The sequence below is a fragment of the Lytechinus variegatus genome, chromosome 3 (assembly GCF_018143015.1).
Source record: "Lytechinus variegatus isolate NC3 chromosome 3, Lvar_3.0, whole genome shotgun sequence".
In the NCBI taxonomy this organism is placed as follows: Eukaryota; Metazoa; Echinodermata; class Echinoidea; order Temnopleuroida; family Toxopneustidae; genus Lytechinus; species Lytechinus variegatus.
This window is the reverse complement of record NC_054742.1, coordinates 17493511-17507100: the sequence shown is the minus strand read 5'-3', so window position 1 is coordinate 17507100 and position 13590 is coordinate 17493511. Positions and strand designations below refer to the sequence as shown.

The 13590-nt window shown below is 33.2% G+C and overlaps 1 protein-coding gene across 6 annotated transcripts in view; it reads left to right on the top strand.

Moving 5' to 3' along the window:
• Positions 1-13079, top strand: part of LOC121410368 (talin-1-like) — a 106809-nt gene extending 93730 nt beyond the window's left edge. For all 6 annotated transcript variants that reach the window (XM_041602402.1, XM_041602407.1, XM_041602406.1 and 3 more), the window contains 3 exons: positions 5073-5198; positions 6656-6901; positions 9541-13079. In XM_041602402.1, the coding sequence (XP_041458336.1) occupies positions 5073-5198; positions 6656-6901; positions 9541-9786 (618 nt within the window). In that variant the 3' untranslated portion in view covers positions 9787-13079. The remainder of the gene's footprint in view (positions 1-5072; positions 5199-6655; positions 6902-9540) is intronic.
• The last annotated feature ends 511 nt before the right edge of the window (positions 13080-13590 follow it).

The window sequence follows — 13590 nt, the reverse complement described above, 5'->3', positions numbered from 1 at the left end:
AAACTAAATCTAAAAAAATAATTTGAAATGGTTTCTTGCCTGATTAGGGTAATATATATATATTTTTTTTTTGCATTTTCACCAAACACTTTCCTGCCTTAGATTTTCAGTTGCCATCATGGGCAATCTGGCAAGTGCTTCATCCACACCTCATATCATACCAACTTAATTCATTGACACAGTTTCTTAAACCCCCCTCATTTTCTGTGAATCTCTCAAACTCTAGTCTCTTTCTATTTTCCTAAAACCCTTTCCTGTTACTCCTATGCCTATGACACTCTGTATGATATGTCTCTTTTTGGTTGGAGATTGATTAGTAATCATGTCATGTAAACTCAACCCAATTAGACATAGCTCACAGTGCTTCATATATCAATGCAATCATGCTGAGTACTGCTCCAATATATCTAAATTCTGTTCTTGATAGAATAAAGCCTGCATGAACACTAATAATTTTAGTTTAAACTACCCAAGCTATATTGCTTTTCAATCCAAGCTTCAAGCCTAAGTAGTCACAGGGAGCAATACTTTCCAGGAAAGATATTGATTGTAGCACTTTTTTCTTTCATCGTAATACATAGTTAAAGTAAGCCAACTTTAAATATAGGCAACTAACAGTAAACAATTAAAATGCATCATGGTCAGTTTTGGATAATATTTTAATATTATCAAAATTATGTGATTTTCAAAGAAAAATTAAATATTCAATAATGGATTTATGAATGTGTTGATTTATCGTGGTAACATGATATGACCAAAATTTTGTTGATTGTAAAAACTAATCACTATCTATTGACAAAAATGCTGTTCTGTATTGCTTGGAGTTGGAACCAATTCAGACCTTGGAAAATTGGTACCAAAATGCCCACTTTTCATGGTTTTTCAGGCACCGATAATACTTTTATTTCCTCTTCCCTGCTCTCTTGAAATTGCAGTTCTTAACTCTCTGCATACTGAATTTTTTTTTTTGGGGGGATAATAATAACAATTGTTTCAATGTTATTTCCTTTAATACAAGATTTCCATATTGCTGCATCATTGATACTTATCATTTGTCTTATATTGTCTTATTAGCTCATCTAATTTGAAGATTGGGGAGAAAACTAATTATTACTATTGTTGAATTTAATTATAAGAATGTGCAAGATTGCAACATCAGTGTGCAAAGGGTTAATGAACATATTATAATGCATTTTCAGACTCGACTATATATCATGTTATCAGCGATGTTTTACTGGCAATAAAATCAAACTTATCAACCAGCACAAATCATGGTTATCAGCATTTTAATCATTCTGCTGAAATACATTTTGTGATTGCTGATTTGAATATACATGTATCTTAGAGAAATGTGTATTTCTACAAATCGTCGCACGCACCACGAACCGTCCTCTCTGCGCACTTCGATACGAAAGTTAGTTTCGCAGAAAACGCATTTAAAGAAAAGCTTTTTTAAAACCAGCAATAAGTGCACCTACAAGAAAAGCAAATTATTTGTCGGTGTCTTCCATCGATAGTTTAGGTTCCAAAGTTTCATCCCGTATCTTTATATTTTCCTGAAGTGAATTATTTACGCCACAGTGGGCATCGTAACAAGAGAGGACGGTTCGTGGTGAAATCGCGAGGCGCGATAGCGCACTGTATCTATTCCACGAGGACGGTTCGTGGTGCATGCGACGAAAGTGCTCCAATATAAGTTACTGTTATTGTTACAATATAAGTTGATTTCTGATGTAGTTGATTTAACATTATTGCTGTATATAATGTATTACAACATATACATTGATAATGGTTTTGTGTAAATAAGTTCCATACAAATAAAGTTGAGGGAAAAGTATGACAGGCAAACTGCAAATTGTTTTCATATCAAACACTTAAAAAGGTTTCCCATTTTATCAACATGACTGAGGATAGAATCTGAGGATAGAATCTGAAGAACAAGAGCATTGTAATTTATTTTCAGTCATACTTGATACACTTACGCAAATTATTTGTGGCCTGTTTTCAGTTGACCTAAAAATGTGAGTGTAACTCTAAGTATTATGTTGTAAATTTTCAGGGCTATAATCGAGTTTGTTGGGGGGGGGGGGGGAGGGGGCTGTAATTATTGTCATGGGGGGGTCGAAGAAGAAGGGTGTTTCGGTTAATTTCTTATTGTAAATTCCCTTGAGGGTATGTACATGTAATCTGCTTTTCTTCATCATGATAAGTTTTTAACTGATATTAGACTTGGAGGCAAATCCCTCTTGTCTATGTGCCTGTAAATTCGATATACATTTAAAAAATGACCACCCAGTGACTGTATAAATCTATAGCAGGAGGGATTCCAATGAAGAATATAAAAGTTTGAATGGGCTATGAAATGAGCCATGTAGGTTGCAGCGTCAGTTGGAAAGTTGCAAATTATCATAAACAAGGTATCCAAACCGAATTGGTTTATACTATTTATGACAACGCAAACCTGATGACATCATAGGATCAACAGCAGTTGAAACTGGCACCTCACCATACCTTCAAAATAAGGCTAAAATCCTATTTTGAGTTATAGCAATAAGATGATTTTGGAACTTTTAATGCAAAGCATTGCTTCAGCACTTGTTACCTACCCCCCTTCCGTTTCCCTAGATTGATTATAAACACAATGACATGTTACATATGTGATTTATGTACAAAGATCAACTCACTTGTCTTTCTAATCATGATTAAAGATTCATGAAAGTAGTTGCATTAAATGCTGATTTCATGAGAAAGTCTGAATTAAGCAAGTATGTCATCAAATTATCCAAGATCTAGGTCTCGTACTGTTACACAAACTGAACTTTGAGAAATCATTAAATCTAAACTGAACAATAATCACACTTGAGATCACCAACACAGTTTGGTATTAATTGCTTAGAAAAGACCTGATCCTGTATGACCTCATTTTGAAATCATTACTACAGTTGACATTTATTTTAACATGACAATTAATGCACTATTTGTTTAAGTACATGATATAGTGCCCAGCATTGTGATATAATCACTTCAGTATCATTTCATCAGTATTAGGAAGGTCGATTGGTTTCATACTGATAACGCAAAAACACTTGAATTTCATGCAAGTTATAAAATCATTAGAAATAGGTTGGCACTTATGAAATACTTAAATTGTCTGTCATTTTATGTGAACATGAATTGAATATAAATCTCACTTTAAACGAAGGTATTACAAAGTAAAGTAAGATAATAATACTAGGAATAAATTTGTTCAATTTTTCCTGTGGTACATGTACTTTAAACAAGAATTACACAGAAGTGCTTGTTTTAAAAGAAAATAATTTGAGTTTGTTTTCTGCTTTGATCTTGACTTTCATCATGTGCATACATGGTGAACTGCCCATTTCTCTATTGCCAACTCGTCCACTCATCACATGGTCTACCTTCATTTAGTCTAATTCCATTCAGTCCATCAACATTTCATCTAACAACCATTTGGTCCAATAATCACTTCTTTTAATCATCAGTTCGTCTATGACCATTTTGTCTAATAACCAGTTGGTCTAACACCCATTTTCTTTTCATTCATTTCGCCCAATTAACAAATGGTTTATGGAATAAATGGCTATTGGACCAACTGGTTATCAGACAAAATGGTGAGTGAACGAAATAGCAATTAGACCATGTGGATAGTGGACGAATTGCCGATAGACCATAGTAGACGAGTTGGTAATGAGATAAATTGGCATTAGACCAATTGGAAATAAATCGCATACATGATTGCTGCTTTTCCCCATTTTGTTTTGGAACAACATTCCTTTTATTATGGCCTTGTTTATATTGACACGATGTGAAAAATGAAATCTATGTTTTCAATTCAGTTTGAAAATTTTGGGATGTGTTAGAATTTGTACTTGGAAGAAGCATATTTGACATTTTTTGTTTGATATTTCGTTGTTTATAGTAGTGTTGACACAATGTGAATGATGAAATCTATGTTTTCAGTTTAAGAGATGAGATGAGTTGGAGACTACCTTGGGGAGCATGTACATGTATGATAATCAAAGATATTTCCTCTAGCTGCATTCTAATTTTATTATAACGAGTCCTTAAACCTATCAAATTTCAAAGAGATCCATGAAACAAAAGACCTTAAGCACTTTCTTTGAAAATGGAATGGAAAATGGTGTTTGATGCACTTTCTGATTTGTGTCTTTTAAATCTAAAATGTGCACATTGTACTTCAAATAGTTGTTGAATCATAGACTAATGCCATTCAGCCATCTTGAGTTATGAAATTTGTTAATTAAGACTGCTATGGTTCTATAAATAAAAAATAAAGTAATTGGCATTATGTGAAAATTATTGTTCAAACTATATGACCATAGCCTGTCGAAGCTAACAGTTTCTTCCGTTGGAACCAATGGAATGATTGTACACATTGTATTTCTTGAAGGAGGTAATTTTGAGTGGAAATCTTTTACATTTCTATGTTTGCAAGCAGAAAGCTATTGTGATTGAAAGAAAACACATTTTGAATTTTTGCCAAACCCTTTTTTCCCTTGCCTCATACTGTAAAGATTTTTTTTTTTTACTAGAGATACCCAATGCAATATATGTTAATTGGTGAAAAAACTTTGTGTACTAAAAACTGTATTTATTTAACAGTATTTACACATGCAGCATTCAGTAGACATGTGTATTTTGTTAACTTAGTAGATCCTGAAAATGTTTATGTAATGAATCCTACATTTAATGAAATTAGAACACTTTTATTTGATATTTTTTTATTGTCCAAGGAGGTCGAGCTTGAATGGAAGGTTCATGTATTGCTCTGTAATTTTTTTCGTTACATAGTTTGTGAAATTCATGCTTTTTTGTTATCACTGCATCATAAGTTTTTTTCAACTACCCTAATCATGCATGTGTACATATAACTGATATTTCATCATGGCTAAATGATGGATGATCCCACCCCCATGATGATCCTCTCCACCCCCCCCCATATTTCTATGAACATTTGTTTTCACAATTGTACCTATATAAAGTAAATTGCAAATTCTACATGTTGTGTTTTATCTTGATCGCTTTGGCAGAAAGCAGATGACAGTCTTAACTTTGAGGAGCAAATCTTGGAGGCAGCTAAAGCCATTGCTGCAGCAACAAGTGCTCTTGTCAAGGCAGCTGGCTATGCACAGAGGGAATTGGTTCAACAAGGAAGGGTAAGCGACTTTGCATTTGTTCTTTTTTCAAGCAAGAAAAAAAAGTTGTAATATCCAATTTATGTAGACTATAGGTGGTTTCAGACCGCCTCGAAGTTCGTCAGTTCCAGGTATTCTCTGATCGGGAAATTTACCCCGATCAGAAAATACCAGGTATTTTGGTAATGTGAAAGCAAACTACGCATAATTTCCCCGAAAGAAAATACCCGCTATATAGTAGGTACTTGGCGAAATTACAAGAACTTTCGCCGGGATTTTTCCAAGGTCGCAGGTATTTTGGCAATGTGAAAGCAATTTACGGGAACTTTTAGCCCAGCGGGTCGTTGGGCGCGGAAGCCGCGGATGGCTGCTGGGCTATTAATTTTGAATCTCGCACCTTGCCTGCTTATCAGACCATACTGCGCATGCTCGTAACTTCAGGAACTTTTCTCGAAGCTTATGTTTCGGGGCGGTGTGAATGCAGAAATAATGGGTATTTTTTAGCCTTAAAAAGTTCTTGTAATTTAACTGGGATTCTTGTGATCGAGGCGATTTGAAACCACCTTATCTCTACATGTGCCCTCTGACATAGTCACAGTCAATTGTTTAGTTAGCACTATATTTCCTGTTCAGAGATATTGTAAATTAAAGAGTGAGGTTTGATATATAATTAAGTCTATTCAACTTAAATTGGCCCCATATCCGAGTCCTTCAACATACACCTAAATAAATTTCTAAAAATAAAACAACTTTACCTTGATCATACAATCAGATTTTGTTTTGTTTTGCCAGTATTTACATGCTGCTTTGATACATTAATTAACTTTAATTGGCTTCATACCAGAGAAGAAAGGATGTGATGATACTATAATGCTGTTTTAAATTATCAGGAGTACTTTAATTGAAATTAGACGAGTCTCCTCTTAGTTCTGCTGCATGTAATGCAAATGTATTTTGTTGCCAGTGTGTCATTGAAGTTCAGATACCATCAGTCACCAAAGCTTGTTTCTTCTATAGAATAATTATTGTTAATTGCTATTTCTGCAGATATTGTGTAGTTTGTATCCATACATGTATGTAGCAAGAACCAAATATCAGTTCTGCTTTAAGATTGGCAGGTATTTGTGGAATTAAAAAATACATAATTTGTGAATATCATTTAAATTTGAAGACACATGGTATTGCCAGTAAAATCATATTGCATTTATTGTAAAGCACTTAGAGACTTCTGATACAAGAGGTGTTAAGTGCTATATAAGCAAATGTAATTATTATTATCAAATGATGAAGAAAATTTGACAAAAGCTCAGTTACAAAAAAGGGAAGAATTCATAGTATTATTTTACTAATTTAACTCAATCTTTATTGACCATCCATATTTCATACATTTGTATTCCCATGTTCTCTTGTTAGTTTGTTTATAAAGGTTAATGTTTTACAAGCCTGATATTTCAGAATTGATTTTATTTCTGGTTTAGGTGCGTGCTAACCCATCACCCTACAGTGAAGATGGTCAATGGTCAATGGGTCTGATTTCTGCTGCTCGTAAGGTTGCTGCAGCTACACAAGGTCTGTGTGAATCAGCAAACTCTGTGGTACAAGGTCATGCTAGTGAAGAACGCTTGATTGGATCAGCCAAGCAAGTCGCTAGTTCTACTGCCCAACTCTTGGTTGCGTGCAAGGTCAAGGCTGACACCTTTAGTGAATCCATGCGAAGATTACAGGTATGTCTTAATGTATCATTTATCTACAACAACCTCTTGAATATAAAGGGATTTAACTGATATATTTACAGCTGCCTCAATTGGGTTTATATACAGATATGGTAATGTGAATTTAGAAGAGTATTTATTATCTAGGATATCTATCATTGAATTCTGAAATAAATAAGATATTCAGAGTTATTCACTGTAAAGCATAATATATATTTTCTCAAAATCTCTGAATTGACTTCATGCATTTAGACCTTGAGATCTGTATGATTCCCATGTTTGGATGCTTTGTTTTTTGTCAGGTTTATGCTTTTCACAAGTTCTTTCAGTTCTCACTAAAAAAATAATGGCACTCACCTCAAAGTCTGTAGATAAGGAATCTAAATTCAGAGCTTTTAAGCTACTTCAGGGGAGCATTGCATGAAACAATTAGTCAGTGATTTTGACTGTCAAGTTTTATAGGCTACCAATATCCTTGCATCTGATTGGCTCAAAGCAAATTACTCAGTGATTTTTGACTGTCAAGTTTTATAGGCTACCAATATCCTTGCATCTGATTGGCTCAAAGCAAATTACTCAGTGATTTTTGACTGTCAAGTTTTATAGGCTACCAATATCCTTGCATCTGATTGGCTCAAAGCAAATTAGTCAGTGATTTTGACTGTCAAGTTTTATAGGCTGCCAATATCCTTGCATCTGATTGGCTCAAAGAAAATTACTCAGTAATCCTCACTGACCAGGTGATTCATGACACTCTCCCCTGGCTTTCATATCTCACTGCCTTTCCATTACTTGCATGTCCATATATTACTAATCATCTATATATCTGTATATACCAATCAGGAATCAGCTGTAAATTTACTCAATAGTTGTTGCTTGCTGTGCAATGAAAAAGCTCGGCAAAAAAGAATGGTATGTCAGAAAACTGGTATTTACCCACCTTTGCACAAAGCAAGGTGTAGATCTTTACACACTGGCACAGTAGAACAAACAAATCAGAATGATTTATATACACATTTTTCTTTTTAGTGATTTGTAGAAAATGAAAAAAAATAGACAAAACATAGATATGCTTGATAGGGAAGTACACTGATTTTAAACACTTATTTATCTGATTTTAAACTCTTATTTATCTAAATGAGATAAATTAAGGCTCTGTGTATTACATGTATCTCATGCTTTCATGCATTTTCATTTGATATTTTGCTTGAATAATGGTTTCCTGTAGGACCCTGAAAATATGGTTTTCTTACACATTTACCTGTACAACAATAACTTAATAATATGTGTGTAATTTGATGAATTTCACAAATGCTACCTTTTTTGTCATTATTCTATTTCTATTTTTATTGTTCCTACATGTTATGAGCTAGAAAAGTTATTCTCCATTTTTCTCATGATGACTATCAGAAGTTCAAAATACAAATTCAGTTAAGAAAATACTGTTTTCAAACTGTAAATAGTGTGATTAAAATACTGCTTTAACAAATTGCATCATGCAGCTGATACCTATAGAGACATTATTAGTGCTTCTCTTATTTGTTGTAACCTTTATAGTTTTTTGGGGCAAGCATTGAATATGTCACTGCATTGATTAATACCTTTTATTAAACTTTTAGTTTGTTCATTATGTTACATGAGCAATTGATCCAATGAAATAAATAAATCTGACCAGCTAGTTTGGTAAAATGAAATGTCCTAATTCTTGATATCTGCACATCGTTCAAATATCTCCTTTCAGATTTTATCTCTTAAATGTATTATCATTTTAATCTGGAAATCGTAGCAATGTCATGCTTGGGCTTTGTTTTAGCCACATCATTTCTACAAAGGGCTTGACCCAGTAGTGGTACAACTGAGATGAAAAGTATATGTTGTATTTCATTAAATATCAGCCACATTTAGTTCATATTGTTTCTACAAAAAATGACCCAAATTGAATCATTGTAAATGGACTTGTCATTTGATCTGTGGTTGAAAAAGGAAGAAAGTAACATGCGAATGGAGGCGTGTTATTGAGCTAGTGTTGTGCAAATATTAGAGGCGCGATGCATTTATCAATTTAGCACATCGGGGTTTGAAATGAGTTGTCCTTGTTGAGTGTCCTCACTCGAGATATGGTCTTCACCTTTTAGCTTGCACAACATAAATGATTTATCAGGAAGAGTAAAGATAGATTACTTAGAGGGATGAATGCTCTCGGAAGATTCCATTGTACATGTAGGATGATGTTTACATGTATTAGAAAATATTGATGAGGTGATGCAAATGTCAGTGATGATAATGCAATATCTTTATTCATTGATAGTCGTGTAGGTGTTTGATGGATTTTCCAATTTCTCTATCCGTTATAATTCATATACTATAGGGAATTGTAAAAACCGGAAACATTATTAATATGGAATTTCACAAAAAATAATGAAAGGTTACTTCTCATTGCAAAATATTTATTATGTGCATGCCAAGTCTCAGCTGAGAAAAGAAAGGATTAGTTTGACAGCATTAGATCTTTTCTTATGATCCAAGTTTATGTAATGATACCAAAACACCATCTAACTCTTGGCATTTCTTATGATATTGTGTAGTTGTAACATGCGATCTTGTCAGATGATTTATGTGGAAAGTATTTCTTTGTGACTCTCTTTGTACAGGTTGCTGGTAATGCAGTAAAACGTGCCTCAGATAACCTGGTAAAGGCTGCTCAACAGTCCCAGGAAGCATCAGAAGAATCACAAGGTGTAGAGATTACAGACCGTATGGTAGGTAACATCGCAATTGAGATTGAAGCTCAGGAGGCAATCTTGAAGAAGGAGAAGGAATTAGAAGAAGCAAGAAGGAAACTTGAAATAATCCGCAAGAAAAAGTATGCCAACAAACCTCCATCAGATGAAGATTGATTCTAACCACTTATAGACAGTTCATTATAAATATTTTTAAGAAGATCAATGTTTTAGTTCTGTATCTTTTTTGCAACAATATAAAAAAGTACAATGATATTCAGAATGGATAACTTGTTTAGTGTTACTTCAATGTGTGTAAGATATTCCTATATTTTGTTCACTTCTCTTATATCAAAAAAATGTTTTAGCATTATGCACATAATTCATAGACCCAAACCCAAGTTATCTTGAGCAATAGGTTAATCACTCATTTTTTTTTTCATTGGTCTGAGCAGTTCATTGAATGGCAGAAGTGTATCTTACGTAAACTATATCTCTTACACATGGAAAAGAAAAATTGCTGTAAAAATGAAACAAAAAATAAAACGTTTTTTTTTCTAGAGGTATGTTGAGTGGACAATGGTGTTGCTTTCCCTGTGATAAGATGGATGGTCAAATATCGATGTATTTTGTGTTACAGAAATTTTGAAACAAAATGTTTTCTATGAAAAATGTAATGCTCTGCGAGTCTGCCTACCCCATGTGTGTATTCTTAAATTAGAAGAAAAAATGGGATGATCAATACCAATGTCGCCATGCTTGTCATTTAGTATATTGTGTAGATTTAGAAATAAATAATGTTTTAGATCATATTATTGCTTTCGATTATGTTACATAGATTAATGAATTAAATCTCTATGGTGTTGATGATTTAGACCTACACAAACTGCGACATGTTTTGTCTATGGCAGAAGCTGTGACATATCTTGTCTACGGCAGAATCTGTGACGTATCTTGTCTACGGCAGAATCTGTGCCATGTCTTGTCTATGGCAAAATCTGTGCCATGTCTTGCTGCAGGAATCCTCCTCAGCGTCTTTTTCTCTCTAATCCTCCCATTTCAGCACTTAAGTAGAGAACAATAAGGAATATGGGGAAAACCATTTTGAAATACACTGAGTGGGATTTCTGCTAAAAGATGTTCAGACTTTTTAAGGTGCCTAATAGTGCTTTTGTAATGTAGTAAAATTATAGATATTCATTAGGTGTGAAATTATGTTATTGTGGACTATTTGTATGTTCACCCAAGATATGTCTGACCTGTGGTGCAGCATTATACATTGAATCTTATTTTTTATTTGTGTCTACTGTAGCAAAATATCCATTGATTATTATTTCAATTTATTTGAAGACTTACAATGACATAACTTACTCTGATATTAGATTTCCTGACTGGTGGTATATTGTTGAAGATAAATCTAATCATGAGTATATAGTGAGTTAGGCCTGAATGACATAGTTTAATTATTGTCTTCCATCTTCAGGCTTTAAATATTTTTTTCTTTCAGAAATAAGTTTACAAGTTTGATTGAAAAGGGCAGATAATGAAGATTTTCTTTTTGTAAATTTTGTCAAACATTATTATAGCTTCCATGTCTGATGCTTTCATTCATATCACATTTTGGATGATAACAATCTGATTGTTAGTGTGTGCGTGTCTATGTATATATCTGCCTTTCATGTGGTGTATTAATGATAAAAATTAAATAAATGTTAATTTTGATCCCTTTCTCTATTTCTAGCTTAGATTTTATGGAGTTTTCTAACTCACTCTCTGTGTTAAAGAAAAATATAGAAAAAAAATTTCTGCAAGTTGCATCTCGAAATGTGTATTGGTTCAATTGTATGATCTGTATGTAAGAAGATTGCTAGTATTTATATAGTATGTTCTGTTTTGTTTACTGTACATGTTTGAAATATCAAGTTTTATTTTAAATTATAATATGGTCTATATCCAATTTGTAGAGTTGCATTAATAGTGAAAACTTGTACTTTATTTTTTTTTTTTTCGTTTTTTGCTACTCATTTTTTCATTGGTCATAAGCATCAACAAGTTTGATTTTGGGGGAAAAGTGATACCATGATTGTTGTGACATTTGAAAATTATTCTTCTAGATGCTAAAACAGATCATCAAACTATCCCAAGATCACTGGGTGAAATATAAATGCTCTCAAGATCGTGTTTGTCATTAATTGTTGAGAGAACAATATATTTTCATATTAGATAGAGCATGTCTGTGAAGTTGTATGTTTATAATGTATATATATTTTGTTACCCCTCTGAATGCAATTGGGAGTATGTGATTAAGACATGTGGATATCAAGTAAATGAATATGCAAGAATTATAAGATGCTATCACAAAAGAACGCTCACCTGTTCATTGAAGCAGCAAATTCTACATTGTATGATTTATTGTCATGTTCAGAATCACTCACATAGCTCAGATGGATGCACAGTTTAACATAAAACAACGATGATGATGATTAAATAATTGTGACAACTTGCTGTTAATAATGTCATGCAGCAAGCACTCAGAATCTCTATATGCACTGAATGGTAAATGGTTGAAAATATATCTCTGAAGGTTGATGGTAATGAACAGCAAAGCATTTCATTTGTATATGACATTACCACAAGAAACAAAACACACACACATAAAACAACTAAGTGGTTTTTAGCTTTTATAACATTTACTACTTGAAGACAAGTTAGGAGAGTACAAAGATAATATATTGACTTTGGAATGACTTAATGGAATTCAAGTTGAATAACAAATCTTGGATATGTAAATGAAGATAATTTGTTGCAAATAATGGTATAGCACACAACGTTGGTACATGATATGTGATTATGTATGCAGTTAGTATTGCCTGTGCTCATTAATTGCCTATTGTAAATAATTTCCAGCTCTTGAGCAAAGAAAAAAAACATTTATCTCTAAATGTTATTCAAACAATTTATATCTTTATGTAATGACATATTTAGTTACACCTGCTCAAAGCTTTAGCTTTCATTTTTTGTAGTTTGGAATGAATTGTTTTCATCCTAGTTTTATTATCACTAAGCTATATATTATTTGCATGGATGCTTGATGTGTTTGGGTCTAATTAGTTTGGGTTACATCTAATTCATTAATTTCTTTTTCATGTGTGTTTCAACAAATTTTTATGATTTTTGTAATTACATTATCAAAGAATTATGAATATACTTTGATATAACTGTCAAAACTAATAGTCATTTTCTATGATTATTTTTTTTTAATGACAGAAAAACAGTTTAATAATTCATGAAACAGATTTAAGACAGAACAAAGTTACAAAATTGTGATTCAGTCTATTAATTATAAAATAGTATCTCTTTCTTAACTCTCTCTTGGATTTACATGATATATCACATATATGCCTGTATGATATTCACGTTTTTTGAAATAAAAACAAAAATACATCAAGGAACATTTATACATAAATGAAGAGATGTGTGAAGACGTCTTGTATTATTTGTGTGAATGTGTATGATGATACATGTTAAAAACACAAAGAGGCAAAAAGGAGGGAATAGGGCCAAGGAGTTGCTCTGTTTTCCACCCTTATTAAAAAGTGTCACTCAGCCTATTTAAAGGATGGCTTACCTCTTTCTATCCTTTTATTGTCTCGCCCACCAGAGGTGAAGGCGAGACTTAGGGATCCAAATGTCGTCCGTCACAAACCTGTAATGACTCATAACTCCACAACCGTAAGTCGCTTTTCAACCAAACTTGGATGGTAGATGGACTTGGGGGACCTGAATGTTATGCTGCAGTCTGAGGTCACATAGTAAGGTCAAAGGTCATTTTCAGGTCAACATTAAAGTTTGCATGCAAGACTCTCTTATGACACCTAACTCCGCAACCGTTAGTCACTTTTCAACCAAACTTAAATGGTAGATGGACTTGGGGGACCTGCATGTTATGCTGCAGTTGGAGGTCACATGGTAAAGTCAAAG